The sequence below is a fragment of the Rhodamnia argentea genome, chromosome 8, assembly GCF_020921035.1.
Source record: "Rhodamnia argentea isolate NSW1041297 chromosome 8, ASM2092103v1, whole genome shotgun sequence".
Taxonomy (NCBI): domain Eukaryota; kingdom Viridiplantae; phylum Streptophyta; class Magnoliopsida; order Myrtales; family Myrtaceae; genus Rhodamnia; species Rhodamnia argentea.
Genome location: NC_063157.1, coordinates 8,728,957 through 8,756,398, shown reverse-complemented (window position 1 = coordinate 8,756,398; position 27,442 = coordinate 8,728,957). Strand labels below are relative to the sequence as shown.

The following is a 27,442-nucleotide window of genomic DNA, read 5'->3' as shown; positions in this document are numbered from 1 at the left end:
TTTTAGACCATTTGATAGACGAGCCAAGTGCCTTGGGGCAAGCTGAAACTTGGAAGATCCGACAAAGCATAATATGCAAAAGATTTAGACGAGACTCTTCTTTTCTCTTTACAAAAGAGCTCAACAAGAAAGATGGGAGTAGGGAGTAAAAAAAGCAAAGCTCGCCATGCAAAAAATTCGAAATTCAAGCATTCAAAAAAAGGAGGGAAAGAGGCAGTCTAAAGAGCGAAAGGGCCCACTCCCATCGGGAAAAAGAAAAAGAGCTATCTCAAAAGAAATTTCCAGAAGGAAGAGAGATCTCACCTGAATTGGTTCATAAAATGTTCCTCAAAGAAAGACAATTTCTGAAGTACATTAATGAAGATTACCGATGGCACTCTTGCTGAAGTATCGAGGATGGATGATCACCAATCTTATCATCATACACCCCTTTGTTCCGAATAGGCCTATCATTTCCAAGCCTACCTTGAACCTACATTACAACCCTTACCAAAAGTCTCTTCGGATTATGGCACTAGGGCTAACGTAGGATTTCAAATGCTCATGAATATCGCTCGAAGAAGTGTGGGCAAGATCATTTTTATCTCATTTCGCAAGGTTCTTGGCTTGTAAACCCGAAACAGATAATGAAGAATTTCATTTCATAAGCTTTGACTCGACTGGAGTCCCCTTTGATTAAACCTTTGACCTAGCCCTCCTTACGGTCCAAATCAAGACCTCAAGATCGGCTTCATCGTACCAATTGCGAGATCACTCGGATCCTTGTTGAATGCGGTGATGGTAAGATTGAGTGATTTCTCTTAAATCCTGCAATCGGGATAAATATCTTTTCTCGAGAGTGAGAGAAAGCCCTTTCGGATCGAAGTTCCTATTCATATTACATTCGGGGTATTCATGATGTGATAACCTTCCCGAACAAATTTGGTAATGCAAACTTGACAGAATAGTTATGCATAAACCACATTGTGAACAATTATGGCATGTGAGCAAAATGTATATTTTTGTTTTTAATCATGCTTGACAAGAACTAGAGAAATTGATGATCGACAGAGAGTTGTACACGATCGTATTGTTGAATTTTGTCATGTATGCTTGCATGTGTTACCTCTGACACTATCCGACGGGTAACACATTTTTGATGTTCGAATTTCTTTTTCGAATCTCGAAGTTCATCCAAGGATTGTTCAATGAACAAAGCCATGCTAGCAGCTACCTATAAGATAATCCTTCAAATCCTCAGATAAGTATGTCCTTAACTTGCCCGATATTTTCATTCTTATACTTGAATCGGATATGTTTCTTTATCATTGCTCGACACTTGAATTGAGCATGACAATCCCGACATTTGAATTGGGCATGGTGGCACAATGCTTGGTTGAAGTCCACGAGGGTGATTTCCCAATAGCCAACTTGTTTGTCCCTAGTTGAAGTCCATGAGGGTGACTTCCTAGTTTATCGTCTCATGTTGAGATCCACGATGGTGATCTCTTGAGAGACAATTTCATGGTTGAAGTCCATGAGGGTGACTTCCTGATTTATAGTCTCATGTTGAGATCCACGAGGGTGATCTCCCGAGAGACAATTTATCGAACCATGGTGATAGTCCACGAGGGTGACTTCCCACGATAACAGTTTACTAACTCATAGTCGAAGTCCACGAGGGTGACTTCCTAAGAGACAACTTACCGACTCATAGTTGAAGTCCACGAGGGCGACTTCCTAAGAGACAATTTACCGACTCATGGTCAAAGTCCACGAGGGTGACTTCCCAAGAGACAATTTACCGACTCACGGTTGATAGTGCACGAGAGCCACTTCCCGAGAGACAAAAATAGTCGACTTGAACCGTAACTCAAGCATATTTCTTCACAACACATATCTTGCGCTATCTCGTGTCAGAAGGAAACTTCCGGTAACAGATGGGCTTAGTACCTTAGTATTCTGGCATCCACTAGAGGTCTAGAAATTAAGGGAATTATCAGCGTATGAGGTATTTGCTAAAACATGTATTTTCGTATGCGATCCATGTGCAAGTTTCTCTAACACAAAAAAAGGGGAAATCTTTGACACATGTTATTTACAGCATTGTATTTCATGCATCATTTCACCTGCATCAGAAAATGGGATTCAGTCCCACCAAAAATTACTATGATTTGCATTTTCAAAATTTAGGTTTCAATTTTGGTCTTTGAGCGAAACCTCTGCGAGTCTCCACTCAAAGAGGGGCAAATGACGACACCTAAATTTTAATTTTAATTTATCATTTCACAAAAATGAGAATTAGTAATGGTTCTCACAAAAATAATTTTATCATGCATAGCACATTTATTTTCCCGTCACTCAAAAGCATGTTATGGCATTTAGGGTCGGATGTCGGGTCAATTGAGCTTAATTTGATAGGCGGTTGGACCGGACTAATTTGAAAATTTCGAATGAGGCCCAGAGGGGATGCCGAATTTTTCATCATAATTTTGGACTTAAAACAGCCCATTTGAACCCTTAAAATTGCAAAAAGGCCTAAATTAATTATCCATTTGATTAGTTAAGGTCCAATTGGGTCCGGAATGACAAAATGAGCCCACAAAAGCCTAGGATTTTGGTCCAACTTGTGGGAGTCCTCATTTGGACGAAAATTCTAGCTATTTTTAATAAATAAGATTCCTCAAAAGTCAGAATTTTCAATCCGACGATCGATATCTAATAAGAGCTTCGAATCGAACGGTCGTCGGTAAACCCTACGCTTGCGTGCGACCCTTTGTTCTATAAGTACACAATTATGCCTAGGGTTAAGTGGGGGGCAATCTTATTCAGAAAATTTGAGGGAATTCACGTGAAAAAGGGGAGAGCAAGAGAGTGGCTATTTGGTGTTTTTACGGTGGAGGAAAAGGACAAAAGCAGTCCAAGCTTCGCTCGTTTGTGAGTTCGCATCTCCTACCGTGCCCGAAGTCGACCACCGCCGCTGCGAGAACCTTCGCGCCTCTGTTCAGCTCCACAATTTAGCTGTTCAGGTCTTTGTTCGAAGACCAAATCGACCGCTGTTCGTGCTGATTTTCACCACTGTCGGGGTAGTTTATCTAGCTACTGTTTTGTGTCTTTTTCTCTGCTGTTTGGGCAATGTTCGGGGACCGATTTGTCACTGCTTTGTTGCTGGAGTTTGCTGCTATTCTGGGCTTATTTGGCTGCTGTTTTGATACTGAAATTTCTGCTGTTTCGGCGCTCAAATACTCACTGTTTTGTTGCTGACATATACCCGAAACAGCTCTGTTTTGGGCGATTACCTACCTTTTCGGTACAGAATTTTTGCTACAAGTTGCGGGATTAGTGCGCTGCTGTGGAGAGTTCAATTTGCTGCCGTTTGTGACCAAAAACAGCATTGTTTTTGGACAATTTCACTAACTATTCAAGTGCAGATTTTGCCTCGTTGTCCGTGATCAATTTCACTGCTGTTTATGCATGGTTTCTTCACTGTTTTGTGCTGATTTTTAGGTGGATTCATTGTCAAAATTACTGCTGCAAATTGAGCCTGGACAATGCAAATACACCACCTTTGATCCGTGCACAAATCCCCTTAGCCCATCGGTTCGGTTTTCAAGCTTGAATCACGAGATTGGTTTGAAGTTCGAATTCGGAAAGTTATCCACGAATTAGGTAACAATTGTAATCTGAATAAATTTTAGATATATTGTTGCCTATTTCAAATTATTCTTATCTAATCATATCTTGGGGATGTCATGCATATCTAAAACATTATACTTGATTCCGTGAGCATATTTTTGAATATTTGATTTGAATCTAAGATAATCAAAATCCCGATCATATCTTTGTGTATATCTTTTGAAATATTCAAGATTATTTTATGGTCCGAATTGAAATCTTCTAAAATTTTGATCATATCTTTTAAAATTTGGATAGCTATCTGAAAATTCTTTTCAAATCTCAAGAGATAATTTTCCAATTTTAAAAGATATGAATATCCTTTGCGGATAGGGCCATATGCCCTTGAAAATTCCGGAATCCCCTAAGGATTTTCGAAAATTCAATAAATATTTGCACATCTTTAAACAAAACCGCCTATAATGTATGCTCCCTGGTGCCCGGTCCCGTCGGAATATTAAATTGCAAGCCTTAACCATGATCTTATGGGATGGGACGGCAATTTAGTATAAGATTTCGTATTCTGCCCTTTGGCGATAGGGGATGATGACATCTTATACCACTATCCGCATACTAGCTCGAATCCCCGAGAATGTAGCGGATAAAATCTCGCTCTAGCCCGGATTCTCGGGAATGAGAAGATTTATCGAAAAAATCGGATTTAAAGGTATATTATGGGCATTTTTGTTTAATTTTGCTCAAATTCATCTGTTTCGATTAAAAAATTCGAAAAAATAAAAAAGGAGGGGAAAATCCGAAAATAAAAAAAGGGAAATCAAAATCACAAATCATCAATCGGGAAAAGGCATTTTCATGAAATTTGGTACCGAAAGGGTGTTAATTAAACATTAACATAATCAAGTCCCCGAACCCTAAACTTCGGTTAGCGAGAAAATAAAGTATTCTCCCGTACTTTATTTAGGTATCTAATCTACCTACCAAAAAAGATTAGTGGCGGCTCCTAAATTAAAAATCAAACATAAGTTGCGAATTGGTAGGGCTTGGGAGAGTCCGTATTAGGTTAGTTAATTCACATAATTAACCTAATAATCCATTAACCTAAAAATTTATTTTTAGGTCGCGACAACTCCCACTCGCCCATATAGGGCAAATAACTTCCATTTGCCCATGGAAAACTAACAACTCCCACTCGCCCACGGAGAGCCAAACATAACTCTCTCTTCTTTGCAAAGTTCATATTGACAAATAATCCATGCGACCAACATGTATGAGAGCTCGTTGTCATACATCCGTTGAGAGTATATGAAAACTCAAAAATGGACATAATCAAAAGTAGAATTTCGTATACTGTACCATAGATCAATCGGTCACATATATATATCTCTCTCAATTTCTTTTAATTATGATATGTTATATTCACGGTTATGATCAAGCGAACTAATCATAACCGACCGATGTGTGAATACAAATCTATAATGTGACTTATAACTCTAAATCGATCTTTCTCTTCTATTAGACCTTTTAATCTCAATTCAACTCGCTTTTCTAGAAATATCCCATTAGATCGAATTAATCTCATGACCAAAGCTAACACTATAAAATAGCGAACACTATATAGAAATCTTGAAAATGATGAAGAGTCGTGAGGGTACCAAATGAGGAATTCTTATTTTTGAGAGTCTCACACGGCTTAAAAGTTGATATCTAAACTTTTGCCTACTCTCTTTGGTCGACTCATGCATACGTAATATGAAATACGTATTACGGTAATTTCTTGTTCCTCATCGAGCGTTTATCTATCCATTTAATACCGTATATATGATAGATTAGACACATTCAATATCTACCTTGAGTTCGCGTAACTACTCTACTTAAAAGTATGCATCAGAACTCACATCCGGCAATAAAGACAAATGAAGTGAAATATGTTCGTTATTTCACTTTTAGACATAATAAATATTAAGTCATCATCTTAACATTATGTTAAGGCAACACTTATACTTTAAGCTCGAGCTCTCAATTATCACCTAAATAAAGAGCTTAAAATTTTGTCTCATCTCTATTCATCACGCGGTAAATGGAGGCGATTACCTATATGAGTGGGCTAATCGCTCATCTCGTCGACATAAAGCGCTAAGTTTTAATATCCATAAATATTATAAAAACTCATAGGCAATAATCTCAAACTTCATTAAAAGTGAACATTCAGGGAAATTACAATATTTAGCATATTGCATTCTACATAGTCCTAGAGATTTTACATGACTATAATAAATATCTCTAGAAATCAGCTTCGTCATCAGATCTACTAACATTCTATGTGTAGATAAATACTGTACGCTTACATCCTTTCATGCAACTGCATCTTTAATATATTTATACTTAATGTCTTTCTATTATCTTTTTATTATGGTTTTGTTTCTTTTATCCGCAACACCATTTTGTGTGGAGCGTATGAAATAGACAATTGTCTTTCTATTATCTTTTTATTACACAAATTTCTGAACTCTTCGGATAAATATTCTCGTCATCGATTAGATATCAATACTTTTATTTTCTTATCTAATTGATTTAATTAATTGTCCACTAAGATCATAAATTTTTTAAAGCAACTTAATACTTCAGATTTATGAGAAATCAAATAGATATATCTGAATCGAGTATAATCATCTATAAAAGTGATGAAGTATACAGTCTCATGTCTTGCCCTTACATTCATTTGGCCATAGATAACAGATGTCAATATGAATTAATTGTAACGAAAATTTAGCTCTTGTTACTTTTCCAAATGGCTTTCATGTTGTTTTTTCAGCTAGGCAATGCTCATAAGTAGACAATTCGACTTTCTTAATATTACCCATTAAACCCTCTTTGGCTAATCTATTCCTATGTTGTTGGCCAATATGATCAAGTCTAGTATGCTATACGTTCCCATCATCATTACTAGAGCAGGAAGATATAAACAGAGAATAACAAACATTCATATTAGTGTTTTCAACATCTAACACAATAAAGCCATCAATTAAATAACCTGAACCATAGAAAGTTGTATCTAACAACAAATTCACACCATTGTCATAAAAATGCATACAAAAATCAAAATTGACTAAAACCAACATAGAAACAAGATACCAACGAATCTCTAGGGCATATAGGACATCGTGTAAGAACAAAGTACGACTACCGCGCATGATTAATTGGCAAGTGCTAATTCCTTTAACTTCCACTCTAAAGTTGTTCCATACATAAATTCACTTCGCTCCACGTGGAATTTGTCGAAATTTCACAAAAGTATTTTTGTTTCTGGCTACATGATTTGTGGCCCGTGAATCTACAATTCACAAAGGTTGAGATTCGGTTAAAAATATAGAACTCGACCCATAACCAACACTTTTAAGTCTATAAAAGGTTTCTACCTTCTTCGGTTCGCCACAATCGAGAGCGAAATGACCCTTCTTGCTATAATTATAAAATTTCACCTTTGAAATGTTTCTCTTAAAGAGACGCTTCCCTTTTCCATGTTTGTCAAACTTTGATTTCTTACTAGATGGTTCCGCTCTTTTGCTTTCCACTTCTTGAACCTCCCAGGATGCTTGCGCTTAGAGCTTGAAACTCCATGTGAGCCAAAGCCAGCAAAATGCACATCATTTGTGGCTTAGCCACCAGAAGGCGATCCTCCTCCAGGTCTAGGTGGTGCACAGCATCCTCGAAGGTCTTAACATTCTCGTTATGAGTCCGGTTAACTTTTATATGTTCCTAGCTATAGGACAAAGAGCGACCACTGCCCGCACTTATTGCTCATCGAATAATATGTGACCGGCATCCTTGAGCTTATCGATCATGTTCGATATTCGCCTCAAATGCGGCTTCATATTATGCCCATATGGTATCTTATATGTATCGAACCCGATTGTAAATTGCCTTAACTTGGTAACCGAAGTCTACCCAAACCTAATCTTCAATGCATCTCACATATCATTTTTATTCACATGCTGCCCGAACTCACGCATGATATTATTATCTATGCTGCTTAGCAACGTAATGCAAGCAATTGAATTCTTTTTCTTCCAAATAGCAAAGGCATCCTTATCTCTTTTGTGTTAGACGGTGGTACCATCCTCTGCTTCTGTCATGACCAGGTTAATAACTTCCAAGGCCTCTAATTCTTTCAACACATATGGGATTTTCATATTCCAAATCTCATACTTTTCACCATTTAGCTTCTCACGGTTATTGAGCTTAACCACGATGTTCTTTAAAATTATTGCCGTTATATCCGAATATGAGGTAATTTAGACATTTTGCACAAATTATTATTGCCTAATATTTATGGACACGTTTTACACTTAAGTAATTATACTAATGTACAATTTCACATAAGGACTTCGATTCAAAAGTTCACTAAGTTTCTAATCATTGTTTAAGGATCCTCGTTTGAAATTATCATTAATATAACCATTTATGTAAAATTGAGTTCTTTAAAGGTCACTAAAACTCTCTAGAACTTCCCACTCAAACATACAATACCGTTAAAGTATTATAAAACATAATTTCATATTTTACGCACAAACAAATATTTCATAAAATATTCACAACAAACAACAGTAGGAATTATTCACGGACGACAAACCGACTTCAACAACAATATGATTGAGATATTCACAAACCCAGAAACTAAAGGAATTCGGACAAAACATCAATTTCCGCTCTAGTAACATTTCCTAACAATAGGAAATGACTCCACAAACTCGTCAAATTCAGGAAAATCATTAAGTCTACAAGGCGCCCTTATAAAAGCTCTCGGGTTACCACTCCTTCTACGTCGGGACGCATTATGCCTCCGCCCCGACTCATTCATAGCCAGGGCCAACGTCCTTTGCATCCCCTTACTCATATACTCATTTAGGAATTTAATTCTACAACTCTTGTATGAACGGGGGTCGGCATATCATAAACGATCAATGACCCATACCACTCCATAGGAAGAGTGATTTAGCATTTTATGACCTTTCCAAATGATCTCCTAGATCATTTCGTTGACATTTTTTATATGTCATATCATGTCATCTTGAGCATTCCAGTAGTAAAGGACTAAGGCATTCCCAAGTCTCAAGATTCTTTTTACTTTTTCATCACTGTCCACTCTTATAGGGAATCGCATCATTCAAGACATTTTTCCTACAATAAAAGCAAACAAAAAAATGAAATTAATCATAATCCATGATACTTAATATGGTAAAATAAATATACCATATTATAGAAAATTTTGATACGAACACATCGGTACCAAAATCATCCCAATCGGTTGTCATACGCCCTCGCATGAGGCCCGACATGATTGTGTTTTTTTTTTTTTGTCAACGGTCAATGGGTTAATAGCCAACAGGTCAACCTAGGTCGATCGCGAACCGGTTCGAATTTCGGGTCGGGCCGGGCAGCCACGTTATGTGGCCTGCTACATAGGCAATGCAAGCACCACGTCGCTAAGTGGTTGCAGACGGTTCCACGCACGCGCGATGCACATGGGGCGCGTGAGGCCCATACGCGAACCGCTCCTCCAGCGCGTGTAGCTCCATTCGACGACAATGTTACGCCCCTCAAAATGTGCATATGACCATGGCCGTCCCGATGGTATGATCAAAATGCATTTTCGTTGAACAAAAGTTCACGAAAATTGTAACTTTTCATGGCGGTCCTCAAGAAGCCTACTAAAATCACCTACATGATTCATTACAAAGGCTTTTTGACGAGCAGTAGCTGCATCGTCATCGCGAGTGCGGTGCGTGCAGCATCATCCGGCCTCTTCCGACGACGAGCGGCCTCTCCGTCAAACGACGGGCGGCCTCTCCCTAGACTCGTATCGACGAGTAGATTCTAACCATATATTCACATTGCATTTTTACTAAACAAATTTTCATAAAATGCCATAAATTGTACTGTCATTACTGTTCATACCGGAAAATGAAAACACTTCTAACAACAATGTACGAAACATGGCATGAATAGTTCAATCAGTGAAAATATGATTAGGAAAATAAGTTTACACGCTTTGATACCAATGAGGGGTACTAAATCCTCTATGCTACACATCAAACGTGCGAAAATATGCCCAAAACATCGAAAAGTTAAATCACCGATCAAACGATACATCACACAAGAGACGTCTTGTATTGTCTACAAATTAGATGTCGCCTTTACGGTCTTGAGAGTTTCGCCGCTTCGATTGCGGTTCAACAAGAAAGAGAGGGAGAGCTTCGTTCTTTCCTAGTGTATGGTGTTCCGTGAAATCCAACAACTGAAGGGTAGAGCGGAAAAGTTATGTCTATATCAAAAGACATGACTTTCTCACGTTTCAAAAACATAACTGCTGATAACCGCCTTGACAGTTATCTGCAGTGGGTTGAGTGTGATTGCCCGCATGAGCGATCCACCACCAGACCCATACACCAACATCCACTTAAAAAGACAACTGGTTCAACCTAGACAGAAAAGGCTTGCACGGTGAGCCGAAGTCGGAAGGCGAGCGAGACCATCAAGTGCGCCTTTTGCGAGGCTCGAAGCAACGCGACAAGCCATCCCCGAAAGCATGAAGATTCTTGCCTCATGGTTATCGCGTTGAGAAATCACGGAGTGGAATGTAACATGCTTGTTTTTGTTTATACCAAATTCGTAATGTGAAGGCGAATAAAGGCGGCAAAACAATAGATTACTACATACTTTCCTCCTGCACCCTGCGCTGCTTCTTGAGTGGTTATGATGATATTTTGATTTGAAGCTGTAAATTTCTACAATAGAATCTCATCGAAATCAAAGCTAAGAAGATGCCACGGTTAAAACCAATAGGTCGCAACAAAAGCCTAAAGCTACACCCAGTTGGCACTCCCATGGATGGGCATACTATTCCTCTCCAAGATGGTTATCTTTACTACAAGCTTAGGGGAAACACAGAAATAAGAAACCCAATCAAGATCTACTTGCAAATAAGTGAATGAATTAGTGATCTCTCGGGCCCCCCTATGGATAAGAAACCTCATCAAGGCCTAATTGTCAAAAAAAAAAAAAAAAAAGTTCGAATTTAGCACTATTGAAAGGACTATCTTGGTCTATGTTACTGTTTGGCCACTGCACGCTCCCAGAGGAACATACCTAGCATTACAGCCCCAGAGTCCTTAAAGCATAATCGCAAAGCACGGTCAACAAATATAAAACCCACAACAACATGAGTGCACGGTGCACCAAGAAGTGAATGCTTAAATCCCGACACAACTTATGCATATTCCAATCATGAGAAGACAGGATTTACTCTCTGATGAAGATGGCAACAGACACCGCAAACACAAAGCAAGTGATCTCGACCATAGTACATTAATAAGATGTGCAGAAACAGATATCTTCACCAAGAAGGAAAGTATCAACCAATTGAAACGCACTAATGACAAGCAAGGACAAAGGAGGATGGAATCTCATCTCACAAGTCTCTCTATGAATGAGAATGCACCCTAGATCTGCTCAACCTCATTCCCACTGCTGAAATGCAACTCAAGGTAATGGATCGAAATGGATCAACACACACAATACATATGCCTGATGCCAGGGCAACTGAAAATGAACAAGGAAGCTAAACTGCGATCTCCCTAACGAACTCTGCATCAAAACCATTGACAACCTAAGAGCAAGCAGCCACTTTTTCAGCCTTAACAGAGTGACAATTATGAATTCTCCTACTGAATGCAAGGGCTACCCCTACATATACCCTGTCACAACTGAGGCACCATCTGGAGCTCCCCTACATTGAATCACTTTTCCATAGTCAGCCTCGACAGATAATAGTAGATGATAGCATTTGATAGTCAGAAAGCTGGAGTGAAAACACGATACCTTGCCCAGTATCTTATACATCTTACCAGCATCAATCCTTTTCAGAGAACAAAATGATGTGACCATCATTGCAACTTCCACAGGATATCAGCAACATCATCAACAGATATATTTAGGGTGAGGAGTAAGTTACCACATTCTAGCAATTCACTATACTGTACAAGAATGACTTTGATGAAAACTTACTTTAGTTGCCAATTCACAGAGAATTCTGTACTCTTGGACCTTCTTCATGTTTTGGCGAGTGACAGCAAATGAGCTATTATCTCAACCCACCTCAGTACATCCAACTCAATTTCAGAACCATAAAACTTCAATTATTAACAACCACAATATCCACAGAGTCAAATAAAAGTTCATTATATGATTACATCTAAAATTAAATCAATCCATCCCTCTTAACATATCCTGATGGCAGAAGTGTTTCTAAGTATTTAACACAGAAGGATCCTACCAGCTGCCACTTCCACTAACTTTATTCAAGATCAATAAACATCAATATAATTTGCTTTACGTTTCAATTTGAATATAACGCACTTCATCGATAACAGTATACCAAAAGCAGAAGCCCAATGCACTTTTACCTCTCAAATTGATTGTCGGAGCTTTTGCAGAACCTCCAATTTTGAACCTAATAGCATGGACAAACCAGAGTGCACCAAAAACAGAACGCTATCGTACGTACTTAGGCTACCACGTAAAAACATTCATTCAGAGGCTTTTCCAAACCTTCTGGGTTTCAAGTCATCTAGAGCCATGGCAAAACTGACTCTATGAAGCTAAAGATGAATAAGCACAGCAATTTGAACATCTCCCCCTGCTATGTTCTTCAGCAAAGCAAATGCAGACAAATCTCAAAAGCTTTCTTCACGACCCTTGTGACTACAGTTAAGTGAACACTTCAAAAATATCACAGCAAGAAAATAAGGTTGACATAGAGTTGATTTATCTGATACATGCAATTTAAAAAAACAAAAATAGTGCCTTATCCAAACAGATCATACAATCATCTAGCAGCTTCTCAGCCCTGATACTCCTAATAACATTCTGGAACTCAATCTTCTCCAATTATCACAGATTTCAAATACGATCCGAACTGACTGTTTTTTCCACTCAAATGAAGAGCTTAACATCTCGCCGGTGAATTAGAAAACGGGAAAACAAAACGGAGGCGACTGATAGAACATAAGTACCTTCATATCTTGGCGATGCGGGGCTAGTAATGAAGAGAAGCAGTCCCGCAGCCAGCGTCCTTACAACACAAAAGAAGCATAACACAAACGCAACACATGAGTACCAAGTTCATGATTGACCGTGACAGAGCTGACTCCAATTGAAAGACGTACCACTCACTGACAAGAACAACCAAACATCTAAGACTTACTTTCGGAAGACCAGACACAGCTAGAAACGATCCAACGTCAAACCAGTTGAATAGGAGACTATTAAAATTCGATCAAAGCTCAAGAAGCACAAGCTTAAAGTGATTGATATTACTGGTAAACTGTCTCTCAATCGATGGACGCGATCAGGCCTCCGAGCTCTCCAGCTTTTCGCTGTTCCTTCCGGCGGCACCGTTCTGAAAGGCACGGCGTTGATGCACAACGCCGGAGACATGGACCGACAAATCCGAGTATATCGAAAGCACCTTCGAGATGTTCCCATTGATCTCCCGAATCAGCGCAACGTTCTTGGCGAGGTTGTCGGGGACCTTGGATTGATGATTCTCGTTGACCTGGGAGATCAGCGTCCAGTTCCGGTCAAGCGCGGACTGCACTCGCCTGAAGCTCGTGCTGAGCATTTCCCACACCTCGACGTCGCATTCCTCGCCCTCCAAGCCCGAGTCCTCCCCGCCGCCGGGCCCCGGCGTCGGGCGATCGGCGGCGGTAGTGGTGGTGCTGGTGTTGGTGGTGGCTCTCCGAGGCTTACCGACGGCGGATTCCTCCATGAATGAGTTCGAGCGGAATCATGGCATGGCTCACCTCTCTCTCTCTCTCTCTCTCAACTCGTGATATTTCTAATGACGTAAGAGCGAGCCTTTTATATCTTGTGCCGACGCATGCGACCGGTTGCTGCCGGTGACTCGTACCGGCACAACGCTGTAGCCAAACCGACTCGCCGGGTGCTTCTAGGGTAGCTCCAAGATAAAGTACCCGTAGACTTGGATCATATCCGGACAAAGGAGAATCCGTGTTCCTTTTCATTCTAATTTTTTAGAAGACAACACAAACGATTGTTCAATGGGATGCTTGATTTCTTGAAGCATATTCAATTCAATCCTAAACTGTATGAAGTTATTCAATACTATTTGTGAACTTTAAATCAATGAAACAATAACATTAGATATTTTGATTTTAGTATAGAGCCTAAATTATGACATTTACAAAAAAATTTAGACATTACATTAAATAAACTAAATGTTCAAAAACAATATTATGCGTTAAGTTAAAAAATCTAAGGACCATATTAAATTAAAAAGTTAAAAAACGACATTGCGTTGCATGTTAGCTGGAGTTCAAGAAACTAAGTGTTCAAGAAACATTTGTGTAATAATAGCACTTGCAGGGTTCCATGAGTAAATAATAAATTTACGGGGTAGGTTGGATTACATTGTTTAAAATTTATCTTCTGATGGGATCGCATTGCGAGATATACTATTTCATCGCATGCCATTGATTAATAATTTCATTGGCTGCTAAGATATATTGGACCCGGAAAATACTAAAATATTTGTAAAGGACAAAATATCTGGAAAACAACCTCGGACAGAACAAAGTCAATATACATTCGTAGGCAACCCACCTTCATATTTTCTCTTTTTCTGGACCGCGTCGGAGGCTCCGAGCTTCTGAGTTCGAAAACCCTTTTCCTCTTTTTCTCGATCATCTGCAGTAATAAAGCGACCTTACCACCTACCGCTGCTAAATCACCACCTTATCCAAGTCAAATTGGTGCTTGCTGCACATGATCATCCATTTCCATAGACTCCGAAAACACATGTTTTCGGCGCAGGAATATGTCGAGCTTAATCGACTATTTGAGATGACAGCAAATTGGAAATAGACGGAGATAATGTTTAACGATCGAAACACTCTGAAATTACAGCATATAATGTACCAAAACGGCTATAACAGGTGGATTGGACTGCAAATTCCTGTTAAGTCACTCCATCACTTTGTAATCACTATCTGTACTTTAATAAGCAAACATAAGAAGCATCCAGTTACCTTGTTATCTGAAGAGCAGAACAGTTTCGTCTCACCAGTATCCCAATATAAGCGGGACTTTAGTCTGAATCCATCGGCGATGCCATAACCATATCACAAATTTCAAACCAAATCTGGTTACATTAGTTATACACAATTGATTAATTAGAAGGCGAGTTGAAGTCTTCACCTCATTTTAAGTTAAGCTACTATTTTCATCTCTCTACCTCTACACGGCATAGTGATTGATACAAGAGGGTTTCTGCCTCAACAAGAGGACCTGCATCACAACTTATAAGCTACATGACCACTACTGACTGACTAATGCAGCAGACGAGGACACGGTTAGACTAGTAATTGTATTGTATTTTATACAGCCGAATCAGATTCTCCTGGATCAGCTACCAATGCAAAACCTGCTTTCTGTCCTGTGATCAGTTTTGCCTGCAAATTTGCTTAATCACTGTCGCTATCAGCATCTACAAAGCTGAAATTTCTGCGTTGATCAAGTTTGATGACCACCATTCCTTGGTTCTCCTCGCTCCACTCGATACCTTCCCTTTCTATGAGTCTAACAACCTACACGTGGCAAATAATGTCTTCACAGATCTAAAAAAAAGATAATTTCCCATTCTACGAGTCTAACGACCTACACATGGCAAATAATGTCTTCACACAGATTTAAAATAAGAAAGAGCCCCATCCCAATCAAAATCAGTCTGCACATCAACAAATATAATTTCACCAACATCAGTATACCGAAAAACAACAGGAAGTTGGGCAGTTTTAAGCTTCTTGTGTTTTCCTCCAACCAGTCTTCTGATTGGTGATTTACACAACATGGACATCACCCCCATATAAATTAGGTTGATGTCCATAACTTCAAATCCCCCAACCAGAGGAATGGTTAGAGGAAGCTTCCTTCAATCTGGAACGGAAGAAAATACAACCCTTGGTACAGCATTACTTAAGGAGTCAATATAAATTTCCCTTTTGTTACTTCAAAAAAACATGATGACTGCTATATTATTTTGATGTTGCATGTGGATGATATACTCATTGCAGGATCTAGCGTGAGGGAGATCACTCATTGCAGGATCTAGCGTGAGGGAGATCAACATACTCAAGCAGCAATTGTCAAAAGAGTTTGAGATGAAAGACTTGGGAGCAGTGAATCAAATTCTTGGGATAAGGATCACGCAAGATAGGTTCGAAGGAATTCGGAAGTTATCTCAAGAAAAGTACATTGAGAAGGTGAGGAGAGATTCGAAGTCCAGGATGCAAAGCCCAGAAGTACTCCTTTAGGAAGTCACTTCAAGCTCTAGAGGAGTAGTCGCCAAAGATAGATGAAGAGCCGAAGTACATGGCTAAGGTGCCTTATGCATTAGTTGTTGACAATTTGAAAAATGCTATGGTGTGTATGCATAGCTCACGCAGTGGGAATTGTGCACAGATACATGACTAATCTAGAACTAAAGCATTGGGCAGCTATAAAGTGGCTATTAAGATACCTGAGAGGTACTTTAAGTATGTCAGTATGTTTTATAAAAACAAGTGTACCTTTACAAGGTTTCGTCAATGCAGATCTTGGTGGTGACTTTGATAATAGGAAGAGCACCTCGGGTTACATTTTTATTTGAGGTGGTACTTGTGTCCCTCTCAACCATTAAAGCAGACTACGCTGCTATATCTAAAGCTGGCAAGGAGATGATTTGGTCGAATAACTTTCTAAAGGAGGTAGGCAAGAAGCTGGATAGCAATGATCTTTTCAGTAATAGTCAGAGTATTACTTGTCTGGCAAAGAATTCGATATTTTGCTCAAGGAAAGCAATTGAGTTGACGCATCATCATAGCTGTCCGCTGCTAGATGACGGAAGTTGTCATTGAAGAATATTCTTGGTGCAGAAAATCCAGCAAATATGTTAATCAGGTTGTCACCACAGAGAAAATGAGGCTATGCATTGCCTCGGTTGGCCTTCATGGTTAGTGACTAGGGACAATTTGGGTTACAAAGACGAGTAAAGACTATAACAGACTGTTGGCCTTTCAAATATCAGCCTCCAAGTGGGAGATTGATGGAGTTGTGGAGTCTGATAAAGGGAAGCAATATTAAAGCTGAGAGCTTTTACTGCTAATGGCATATATGTAAGTTTCATGTTAAAGCATAGAATAAAGCTTTTTACTAGTACTAACGGCATACGCGTAATTTCCATCATACAATGTATGCCCTGGACTCCTGTTATGTATTTAGGCAATATCTTTTGCAATTATAACCTGGAAGCTTGTAACTCTGATATTGATACTGATAGTAAAGAGATTGCCTAGTGCATCACCGTGGTTTTTCCCTTTCTGATTTTGAAAGGGTTTTTCACGTAAAAATCCGTGCCTTCTCTATTTTTCCTCTTCAATGATTCCCGCTCCTAACAATTCTTGCATGTGGGTACCGTGGTTTATTATAAACTATGCAGTCTAATTGGAGAATGAAGAGGCATATTGGGGACGTTTGTAAGTTAAAGTTGTTGAACGATAAAGATCACCATTTCTGGATCAATGAAGAAAAAGGAACAGTTCCTTCAAGTCAGAAGTCAACTCATACCGACTGTTTCAGCTTTGACTTGCCCACACCATGTGACCCACAGCCTGTTATTACCTTGAGTTTCTGTATAGCTAAAAAGAACCAAAAACAGTACAAGAAATTCTCAGGATTGTTGCAAAAACGAGCCAGGCACACCCAGCCAACAGACAAATAAGCAAAACTTTTCACAAGTGATTGAAATTACTGCACAGAAGTGTCAACATCCAGGATTCAGTACTCTTACAGGGTAATAGCAGGTGAAACTTCAAGAGCCTCATTGCTTGTTTGACATGTTGCCCATGCAAATCAATTGTTATCACATTCTCTATGTTCTTGTTTCTGCGAATTATGTGCACCAGTGTCCACACAGAAATATTAGAAGCCAAAAGTTGAATCTGATACATAGAATCATGCACAATACACTGACCTAGCTCTAAATATCTCCTGGCTTGCCCTCTCTTCTGCCTGGCGACCCATTTTAGAGTACTTCTTCCCCTAAAAGATTCCAATATGAAACTTTGATCATTCATTCAGATTAAAAGAAACAACTCTGGAAGCAATCGAACAGTAGAGAAGAAAATACTTCTGCAAAGTATTTCTAAACTTGACACTAAATACATAAAAACTAAGGGAAAGTATCAAAGAGTTCTCTTCAAGATCTTCTGAACACTAGGTTTTGAACTCACAATTAAAGAAAGATGAAAAGTTATACCAAGTACCTGCCCAATCAATTAGCATCAAACTATAAATATCTTCAATTAAGTTACAGTGTGGGCATTGGTATCCACTTTTTTCTACAGCATCTCTTCAACTTGAACTTAAGGCTTCCATTTTCCATCCTTCTCTTCTTGTGCCTAAGTCCTCATCATGAATGTCACACCTGATGCATTATTTGGCCGTCGGCACTACTTATTCCATAGGTCACTATTCTTGCAAGATTTTCAATCAAAACGCTGAAATTTTAAAAGTCTTTCCATTGGATCACTCCATTACCACCAAGACCTTTCATGCATGATATGAAACTCTCTTGTCAACTATCCATTATCTTATTTGGTGGATGCGAGACGCACTTTATTAATCGCACAAAGAATCAGCAAATAAGCAAAATGATTAGGTGACCGTTATTAGGCAGCGTGAATTTTGTGCACCTTGGTTCCAAGTTCTGATTGAACATTCAACCCTTTGACCCATGATCCACATCTGCAAAGGGGGCGGTAAAACCTCCAAGGGTGTTCCACTCCAAGTGTACAGATAGTTCAAAAATCTAAACTAGTATTCAAGTTCCTACAACTAGAAGTGGCAATATGAATCAGAGACGCATTTTCTAACTCATATACAAAGTAGATATGGGTAAGCCAAGAATTGGTTCAGAAGAGTAACGCCCATTTATATGCAAACTATATGAGTCCTAGGGCCGGACCCGACTCCCCAATGTTTGCACCCTCCTCGTCCAGATCACAGGCAGTGATCTAGATAAATAAAATATTCGATTTCATACAAATCGAGTTTAACAGCTGGACCCTAAGTCATCGCTAGCTGACCCAGGACCTCAGGGCCTGACTTGGGGAGCCGCCAAAGCCGGGCCCAGGAGGGCCTGCTCAGATCTGGGACTGGACCACAGGTTGCGCTGGTGAAACCCCGGTCCCAGCACCCATATCCTTGGAAAATAGTTTCTTTAAAGCATAAGAAACCCATATATGTTGGTTATTTGAGTGGGTATGGTTCAGTTATGGTTAGGTTAGGCATGCATCGTGCAACTTTTATTTGTACGAAAATGGGTAAATATGAGTTAAATGGAATATTTGGGTCCAACCCACATACAACCCACCCACATCTCTCCCCATACCTACCCATTTGCCACGCAATGTCCTCAACAGACCTATGGGCAGCTCATGAATTTAAATTTTACAACAAATAACATGAGTACAGTTAGGTTTAAACAATGAGCAGTCTAGTATACCATTCCCACCCTCCAAAATGCCTATCACCTCAAACCACAAAAAGAAATAACATGCCATTAAAATTCAAGCTAAAAACAGAGGCAATTTCTCAGCATTTCATTTCAATGATCAAATGGCTGAGATATACAAGTAGTATTCTGAAATAAAGAAAGCACAGATTCTGTTATCATAGAGCATTCTAAACTAAAGACACACACCTCCTCAGAAAGGATGGCAGCATAACCCTTTTCCCCTTTAGAATAAGCAACTGCAGCCTACAAATATGTGACCACTCATCAGTCCATTCAGTACGAATCACCCTGTAAATCAAGACAGTTTCTATAACCGGCAAAGACCAAACTAAAGGTAGCATCCTACCTTTTGATAAGAGGATCTCATCGACTCCCAGTGTTGCACAACTTCTTTCCTGAGAACAGTGTATTCATCCCCTCTGGCTACAATTCCATAGATATGAACAGACGGTCAATAAAGATGGCTTATACTCATCCACAATTAGTAAACTACTCAATAGTCCAGGCAAAACTGACTCAAGATGCAGAATCATTGTACCGTTTCTGGCATGCATAGACAAACAGAATCAAGTTACACTTCTACATCAACGTCAATTGCTTTCATCTTCAGACTATAAAAACTTTGTTCAAGACTTCTGTTAAATCCTTAAAAAATTTCACATCTTGGATTTTCCTTGGCTAATTCAACCAAGATGACACAAAAGAACAATGACTGAAAGAACTACACACCAATTATGACGATTGGGCCACCATTGGAGTGGCTCATCAGATAATTCTTTGAAGTACTTGATGGTCATTGTATCATTTCCTTAAGATCAGGATCTTCATCTGCTAGAAGTAATATTGTTATGAACTTGAGTATTGAAACTATTTTTGGTTTGGGTCTCACAAATTATTCTCTGTTAGCTACAAATATAGGCAGGTTGTCTGAATTGGCTTTTACTTTTTGCTTTTTGATTAATCTAAATCTTGTGGCCCACGCAACTTTGAAATTTACTTAAGTCCAAACTAACCGACTTTCATGACACTCAAAAGTTGACACGTAGAATCACATATAATTAATTCATAATCTTCTCAAATATTAATAGTATTTTAAATTTTGGCTGGAAAGTAAAAAAGTTTTTTTTTGTTTTGTTCAAGTGTAAACAAACAAGCCCTCACCTCTTTGGTCTGTATGAGCCATTGGAGAGATTTCAGTTCACTCAAATAGTTGAACCAAGGATAATCACATGTAACTGGTCCAAAACCATTTTCACTTTTGGACTTGACAACGTACGCAATTGCAAATCAACCTAATAACTGTTAATATTCTCAGGAAATAGTCATGATATTGGACTAGCCAAAACTCATCCTCAAGTTTTGACAACATTAAGAGATGCCAATCAAGCAAAAGACGTGGTTTTTTTCCCAAATTAGGCAGATATAAAGTAGAAAAATACCAATAGTTTCCTTAGGAGATTCGAGCTCATTTCCAAATGTGTTCATCTTCTTTGCTACATGCCTCCAGTTCATAGTTCTTGGTTCGTGTTGGGGGCTTTTTGATATCTTGTAAAGGCATTCCAACACTTCTTGAGAAACATTAGATTCAATTGATCTACCAGAAAGAACGTCAAAATGATTCCTACAACCATAAAAACACATTTAGAAACATAATTGACCATTTTAAGGAATCTATACAAGGGAGAATCCCTTGAAGATGCAGATTTGATAAGATTCACGTGGAACTAGAACAAAAAAGCATCAATCAAATTATTCAGTAATTTCACATTAGTATGCCCTACGAGAAAACCAAGAAACTATAAGAAAACACAAGAACGGATAATTTGATCCATGAATTACGCACATGCTTGATGAGGTTTATCAATGTAAGTCGAGAGCAACATAGGAATGGTTAAGAGAAGTGACATGATGCACCATGGAGGTCCAAAAAAAGTAAGGAAAAGAGCAATGGCATCAGAGAAAATGAATGAATGATTTCCTTGTCACTTTGTATGGCCTAATAGATTAAATGATTTTAATGAAAAATGAGTTGACAAAAAAATCTACAAACCAAAAACAAACTTTCTTGAAATATGCAGCCTTCTTTTAGTGGTGAAAGGGTAGGGAAGGGCAATCAATTGGACCAACCCTCCTTAAGTGTTAATATTGGAGTCTTGTACCCCCTGCAAAATATCCACTTTGAGCCATAGCAGATGCCGCAGAGTCTTGACCCTAGAAGGGTCCCCAGAGTTAAGATTTTGAGGATCTGAAGCTGAACTCATCATTGTAGCCAATTGGCATCCCAGCGTGAAATACTCTTTTGCACGCATTATGCTTTGAATTCGTGACAACATGAATAGACAGTAGCTGCCTTCGCCACTTGGTTACCACGCGCCCTTGTGAAATTTACAGCTTTTGAGAAGCATAAAGAGCAATGTATTCCCCAGTATACTATCTGGAATTCCAAATCGCCCATAATAGATTTTCTAGACCTACAAGATTTATTTCATCTTGAAGGTAAATCAACATGGAGATTTGTCACCAGAATCAGATTTGATTCGCTTTCGACGTAGTTTGTCATTATCACCAATCATTATAAAATTTCTTGAGGAAGTAGCCACATTTACGAGGGAATAAGTTAAGCAAAGAAAGCATTTTCTGAATTCCACTCTTAATACCTTCTGCACAACATACTTACCTCAAGTTGATAATTTATCTAAACAACATTCAATCATTAGTCCAGAAGGTTGTCACTGAAATGACAACTTGAATTGCGTGGTGTGAAAGTAAAAGAGGAATATGCAAAGTTTGGTATATCCCAAAAGTAAAATACCTGCACTCACTGCTTATGAACCACGGATTCTCATGAGGTTCACTTTCATATGATTGGGAAGTGCAATCAGATAACCTATCTGCAAACTGTAGCAAGATATAAACAGTAACTTTTATACTGTAGAAAAGAAAGCAAAAAATTGAAAGATTGGACAGATTTGACAAAGACAATAGAAAAGGCTAAAGTAAGATTTACAGCAAAATGTAAACAGAGCATATCAGCTACAAGCTTGCTTCTTTAAAAGCAAATCACATAATTCTTAGTTTCTCGAGAGGTTGAGATCCTTTGGATCAAAGTGCGAACATATATATGAGGGATATGAATATACATCGACATGTATACATTGGCCTTTGCCAAAGTAAGTCTGCCAAAAGTTGGGCCAAAATATTATAGCAGCAAAATCTAATGCTTATAGCCCTATATAGGAAAAGTTATGCCACACTCTGCCTGCATAACCTAAGATACAGAGAAACAACAGGACGTAACAGCAAAGCAGAATTCCCACACTATGCATGAGAAGCATTTGTGTTCAGTAAGTAGAAGTGAGGAGGACAAGCCCCGAGAGTCATCCACTTCAAATTAAAGTGATCAGCTGAAAATTTAGAACAAGCGGCATTCACATAAAGCACAAACCAATCATTTCTCGCAAAACAATATCCAGGGAGAAAAAGAGCGATAAAGATTTTGAACTATAAACGGCATAAAAGCGAAAATAATAGTGCTCACATTTTCACCACATTCTAAGGAAGATCTTGTATCTTCTCTACTTTCTACATCAGAATTCGAGTTTATACAGTTCCTTGACTGCTCACATGAAGAAGCAGAGAGATCGAGTAACACATCCAAAGCCTGACAAACACCAATGAGACAAGCAGACATCAGTACCAAGTGTTTGAAGACATTAGTTACTTGGTGCAGTAAGCGGATGAAGCAACAGGGTATCTAGAACTGTAGAATCTCATAAAAGGGTCCCAACACCAGACAAAGGTCCCACTACCAGACAGATAAGCACATGGATGCATCTAACAAGGATGGCATTCAAGTCTGAAGTGATTACCAAAGAAAACCAAAATAAATTGGTTCATCAAGCATATATAAACATGTAGCAATTTAAATGAAGGTCTTTGTACAAAAATTAACGGAGAAGTGCACTAAAAGTCCTAAAATTGATTGTGAAAGTGTGATTAAGTACTAAAACTTTCAAAAAGTGCAATCAAGTCCTTCCATTGACACCATCAGTTTGGTTTACGGAAAATGCTTACGTGGCATTTTTAATTACTCTCTCTCTCCTAGGTATCTATTTAAATCACACCAAAAAATAAAAAATGCTAAAATTTTATTATAAGAACAACTAGAGAGAGAGAGAGAGAGAGAGAGAGAGAGAGAGAGAGAGAGAGAGAGCGGTGAGGCCCTCGCCGGTGGGGCCGCTGCCCATTGACAGAAAGGGCCAGCTGAAGTGGCCAGCCCTTGCCCAAGGCTAGCAAGGACTGGTCACCCTCGCCCAAGACCAGCGACCTCTACCGGCCCTTTTTAGAAATGGGCAGCGACGCCACCCCTCCGATCACCCTACTGTTCTTTCTTTTTTTTCAATATCTCCCTCCTTATGTTAGTAATTTATCATTTCATTCCTTTGATTAACTCTCTCTCTCTCTCTATGGATTTTTTATTTTTTAATTTACTCTTTTTTTTTTTAATCTAACTTAAGTAAGATTTGGAAAAGGATAATTAAAAATGCCACGCAGGAGAGAAAATAATAATAAAAATGCCGAACTGATGGTGTAATGGAAGGACTTGACTGCACCAATTTGACAAGTTTTAGCACTTCATTGTCCTTTTTAAAAGTTTTAGAACTCAATCATACTTTCCGCGACAAGTTTTATGACTCAATGAAGCATATTTATACATGTAACAAATTAAGTGAAGATCCTTATGAAAAAAATAAATGAAGAATAAGTTCTGCATGAATATGGACAAAAATCCAAATGTTGCAGTTAATAGAGCCAACAAGAAAACAGATACATACATAGGGTGTGTGTGTGTGTGTGTGTGTGTGCAATTTAGAAGCGATAAAGGACATCATATGTGTTAACAAATTGAATATTATTTCAGTCAAATTGTTCATAATACCTTCCCAACATTGTATCCACACTGACCTGAAAAGAAAAAAAGTTTTGAAGTCAAAAGTAGACAGACGACTGTAATCTTAATGCATAAAAGAGGACGTTAAAATAATCCAAACATCTAGTCCCTTCCCAGTGCACGGTGATCAAAAGCACCCGTTAAGCCCAGAACATAAGAAGGATATCAAAGACGGGCCAAACAGTTTAAATAGACAGAACAGGGTCTAAAAGATACCATCACCAGCTTGAAGTAGACTTGAATTTGACGAAGAAAAAATATATGATTTGAAACTTTGGAACACAAACAAGTTGCGTTGCAAATGTCAAAGAGCCAGGGAATACTGGCCGTGATGTGCCTAGGCCATAATGGATGTAACTAGTCTGCAGCCATCTACTGTGACCTAAAACACAAATGATAAACATGACTTTGACTTCTGGTCCAATGTTCTCGTTACAGTATATGAATTTGAGCGAGATCAGCTTATTTTAATGTAAAATGGCATGTCCAATCTCTGTGCTTGATTTGACCGATATGTTTCTTGAAGCGATAGAGATGACGAAGAAACCAAACCAGCTAAATATATTCTAAATGCATCCATATTTAAAGGGCCACGTACAACATTACAAATCAGATCTTCTCTCTGCTTACCTATTTCAGCCAAAAGTTTGTTATCAAGACCAGAATAAGAATTCTCCTGCTTTAAACTCTCCATAAAATGGCAAAATTAACTGTTTCCCAACTATGTCGTACCAATCAGCATCAACATGGTCCATACAGCCAGTTGTTTCATATCAATTAGTAATCCTATAACTCTAATGTACAATCACCGGAAATTAGTGAAACTAATCACTTCCTAGTTACAATTTCAGTTGTACTTCCTACCTCCCCTCCCTTTGAAACTCATTTCTTTAGTCTTGAGGGAGCTGATATCCCCATGAGCTAATTCAGAAAGCATAACTCAATTACAGTAAAAATTATCGGTCTTTTACACCTCAAAACACACGATTAAAGCCACCAACTGCAAAAATATTCGGAAAGTGGCTTACAGAGCACATCTCTAACAACGGCCAAGCTCAGCTCGCTTTCTTCTCCAAGCATTGCGCAAAGAAATTGCTCCTTCTCCTCCTCTTTACCATGAACAATCGCCCCATTCAGAAATCCATTCGACCTAGCCGAATCTCTCGCTGAACTCACCTTCAGATACTCCTTCCCCAGGACCGTAGACACCGTCCCCGTCGCAGCAACCAATTTCTTCGCTTTATTACCCCTAACTCGCTTCTGTCTCAGCGCATCCTGCATAAAATTAGCCTCCACATATCCGTCGCTCGATCCGGAAACGGAGCTCGAAGCAAATCCCGAATCCGAGGCTGATACCGCACTCGAATTCGAGCTCGTGGACGGCTCATCTGCATTATCCAACAAACCAACCCGTAGAATCTCGGCGGCTCGATTAGGGTTACCTTCCGCTTCCCAAAAAGCACCAGCCGCTTCTTCAACCGAAACCGAACCAAAAGCTTCCACTAAGGCGTTGACGACTTGGGTTTCTTCGTCCTCTTTCGCAGGCGCGGCCGCGTCGGCGGCCGGCGTCGGGGCGGCCGGCCCATGTCTCTGCCTCCTCTTCTTCTTCCTCTTGTTCTTCTGATTCATGTCCGAGTGAACGAAACCAAGTTGGCTAAAAACACGAAAAGGGAAGATTTTTCCGATGTCGGTGAACAGAAACGTTTGGATGAATCGGGGACTCCGATTCAGAAGGCGACAATCCAGGGACGCGGATTTGAGTGGTGGGATTTCGATTGGGGTTAGAACGACGGAGTCAAAGTTTTGTTCATTTCGAAAAGAAAAAACGAAGAACCTGCGGGTCCTCAATGTTCGGTCGTTGGCCCCGGAAGGAAAGAGACAACAGAGAGAAAAAATGGAAAAGATTCGTTTTTCCAAGAGGCAGATGGATGGATCGAAAGGAAGAGGAAAGTTGGGGGAAAAATAATGTTTCATTAAAAAAAATATTGCAAAGAATTCGGATTTTTTTTATTAAGAAAATTCAAGCCGTTCGCCGGCTATGGATGAAGGGCTTAGGGCCACTAGGCCATCGTCCCGACGAGGGTCGCATGATCCAGAGAAGTGTGTGATGATGCAAGGCTTGGGGTCACCAGCCAAGGTTTGAGGTTGCACTACCTCGAGTGGCCCAACGATCCAGAGAAGGGCCGCTTGTGATCACGCAACCCCAATCGCTCCTCACAAGCGTCGTACGATCCCAAGTGATTTGAAAAGAAAAAAAAATCATTTAACCTTAAAAATAACCTTCCGCAAATGCTAAAAGCCAAAGCAAGTAAGAAACTAACTTGAGCTTTCAGTTTTGCCAAAGCCCACATTTGGCAAAAGATTTCCCAAAAAAGCTTGCCAAACGCCCCATGGTGTCCCTCTTTAGAAAACTGAACCAAATGCCCAAAGTAGTATTATAAATGACCTATACCAAACATAATTTGCATTTCCCCAAAACTCTTTAGGCTAAATGTATTTGAATTTTTGGACCCCAAAAAAAAAATGCATTTGCATTTCCTCAAAACTTATTTCCAAAGACGAACTAAACACAGCTAATATTTAGTGGTTTGTAAGCACCATCAACGGCGGACATTAAAGGGGCTTTTTTTATGTGCATTAAAGGGCCTTTTTCATTTTATAAAATAAGTAAAAGAAAAATATCCTTTTAAGATAAAATTATATCAAATTTCTGGTTACCAGAGATGTGCTCTAGTAAGTTGGTTTGTCAAATTTTCTTATTGATTTTTATTCGATAATTTGTTTACAATCAATTAACTTTTTCCCTGTGCTATTTTTTCCACATTTAAGAGGAGAAATATTAAGCACCGGAACTTGGGTAAGGTTGGGTATGGATTTGGTCACAGTCACATAAAAATGAGTCAATTTAGATCGAACCATATTCGACCCTATCTAAATTTGACTAAATCCACCCGTTTCGGCCTTATTATAATTTAGTCTTTCAAGTTTCGTTCTTTGCATAATCTAGCCCTTTAATTTTTATATTATGCAATTAAGTCTTCTAACTTTTTGGATTTGAGCATAGTTAGTCCTTCAAGTTTAATTTTGCGCAATTCAATCCTCTAACTTTCTCTATTTACTAAATCGGTTGTTTCGCTTTTACCCATGACCTAATATTGTCATGCCTGGAAAAAAAAATTTTCCTTGCTTTCCCCGTTTGTTTTCTACTCACAAATTAGCACCATCCTTCATTTTCTATCACACGA

The 27,442-nt window shown here is 39.0% G+C and overlaps 2 protein-coding genes and 1 long non-coding RNA gene across 5 annotated transcripts; 1 reads left to right on the top strand and 2 right to left on the bottom strand.

The window, feature by feature from the left end:
• The first annotated feature begins 484 nt into the window (after window positions 1-484).
• On the top strand, window positions 485-21,547 carry LOC125316128. The gene is made up of 3 exons (XR_007199447.1): window positions 485-495; window positions 6,784-6,789; window positions 21,250-21,547. It is a non-coding gene; the product is annotated as an uncharacterized LOC125316128 (long non-coding RNA).
• LOC115736802 (protein EARLY FLOWERING 4-like) lies at window positions 11,949-13,641 on the bottom strand. Of its 3 annotated transcripts, none has more exons than XR_007199446.1 (2): window positions 12,687-13,641; window positions 11,949-12,124 (listed from the first exon to the last, which is right to left on the bottom strand). XR_007199446.1 is itself a non-coding variant. In XM_030668668.2 (2 exons), the coding sequence occupies exon 1, from the start codon at window positions 13,439-13,441 to the stop codon at window positions 13,022-13,024; it is 420 nt and encodes a 139-aa protein (XP_030524528.1). In that variant the 5' UTR covers window positions 13,442-13,641; the 3' UTR covers window positions 12,675-12,745; window positions 12,991-13,021. The 3 variants fall into 3 exon arrangements, 1 of the variants encoding a protein (XP_030524528.1); XR_004014934.2 differs by lacking the exon at window positions 11,949-12,124 and having other exon boundaries at window positions 12,675-12,745; window positions 12,878-13,641; XM_030668668.2 differs by lacking the exon at window positions 11,949-12,124 and having other exon boundaries at window positions 12,675-12,745; window positions 12,991-13,641.
• Window positions 14,752-26,084, bottom strand: LOC115736643 (SMR domain-containing protein At5g58720). The gene is made up of 11 exons (XM_030668438.2): window positions 25,226-26,084; window positions 24,186-24,211; window positions 22,785-22,907; window positions 22,059-22,144; window positions 20,686-20,867; window positions 19,593-19,669; window positions 19,433-19,489; window positions 17,702-17,769; window positions 17,519-17,613; window positions 17,296-17,366; window positions 14,752-15,278 (listed from the first exon to the last, which is right to left on the bottom strand). The coding sequence occupies exons 1-11, from the start codon at window positions 25,824-25,826 to the stop codon at window positions 15,156-15,158; spliced, it is 1,509 nt and encodes a 502-aa protein (XP_030524298.1). The 5' UTR covers window positions 25,827-26,084; the 3' UTR covers window positions 14,752-15,155.
• Between the last annotated feature and the right edge of the window lie 1,358 nt (window positions 26,085-27,442).

Bases quoted from the DNA above. Each gene is read 5' to 3' on its own strand.
- LOC115736802 (XM_030668668.2), bottom strand. From the start codon at position 13,441: ATGGAGGAATCCGCCGTCGGTAAGCCTCGGAGAGCCACCACCAACACC.
- LOC115736643 (XM_030668438.2), bottom strand. From the start codon at position 25,826: ATGAATCAGAAGAACAAGAGGAAGAAGAAGAGGAGGCAGAGACATGGG. The intron at 19,670-20,685 runs GTATTTTTCTAC...ATGGAATTGTAG, and splicing joins ATCTCCTAAGGAAACTATTG to CCAGAGGGGATGAATACACT. The intron at 15,279-17,295 runs GTATGAGTTGAC...TGCCACGTGTAG, and splicing joins AGTCAAAGCTGAAACAGTCG to GTTGTTAGACTCATAGAAAG.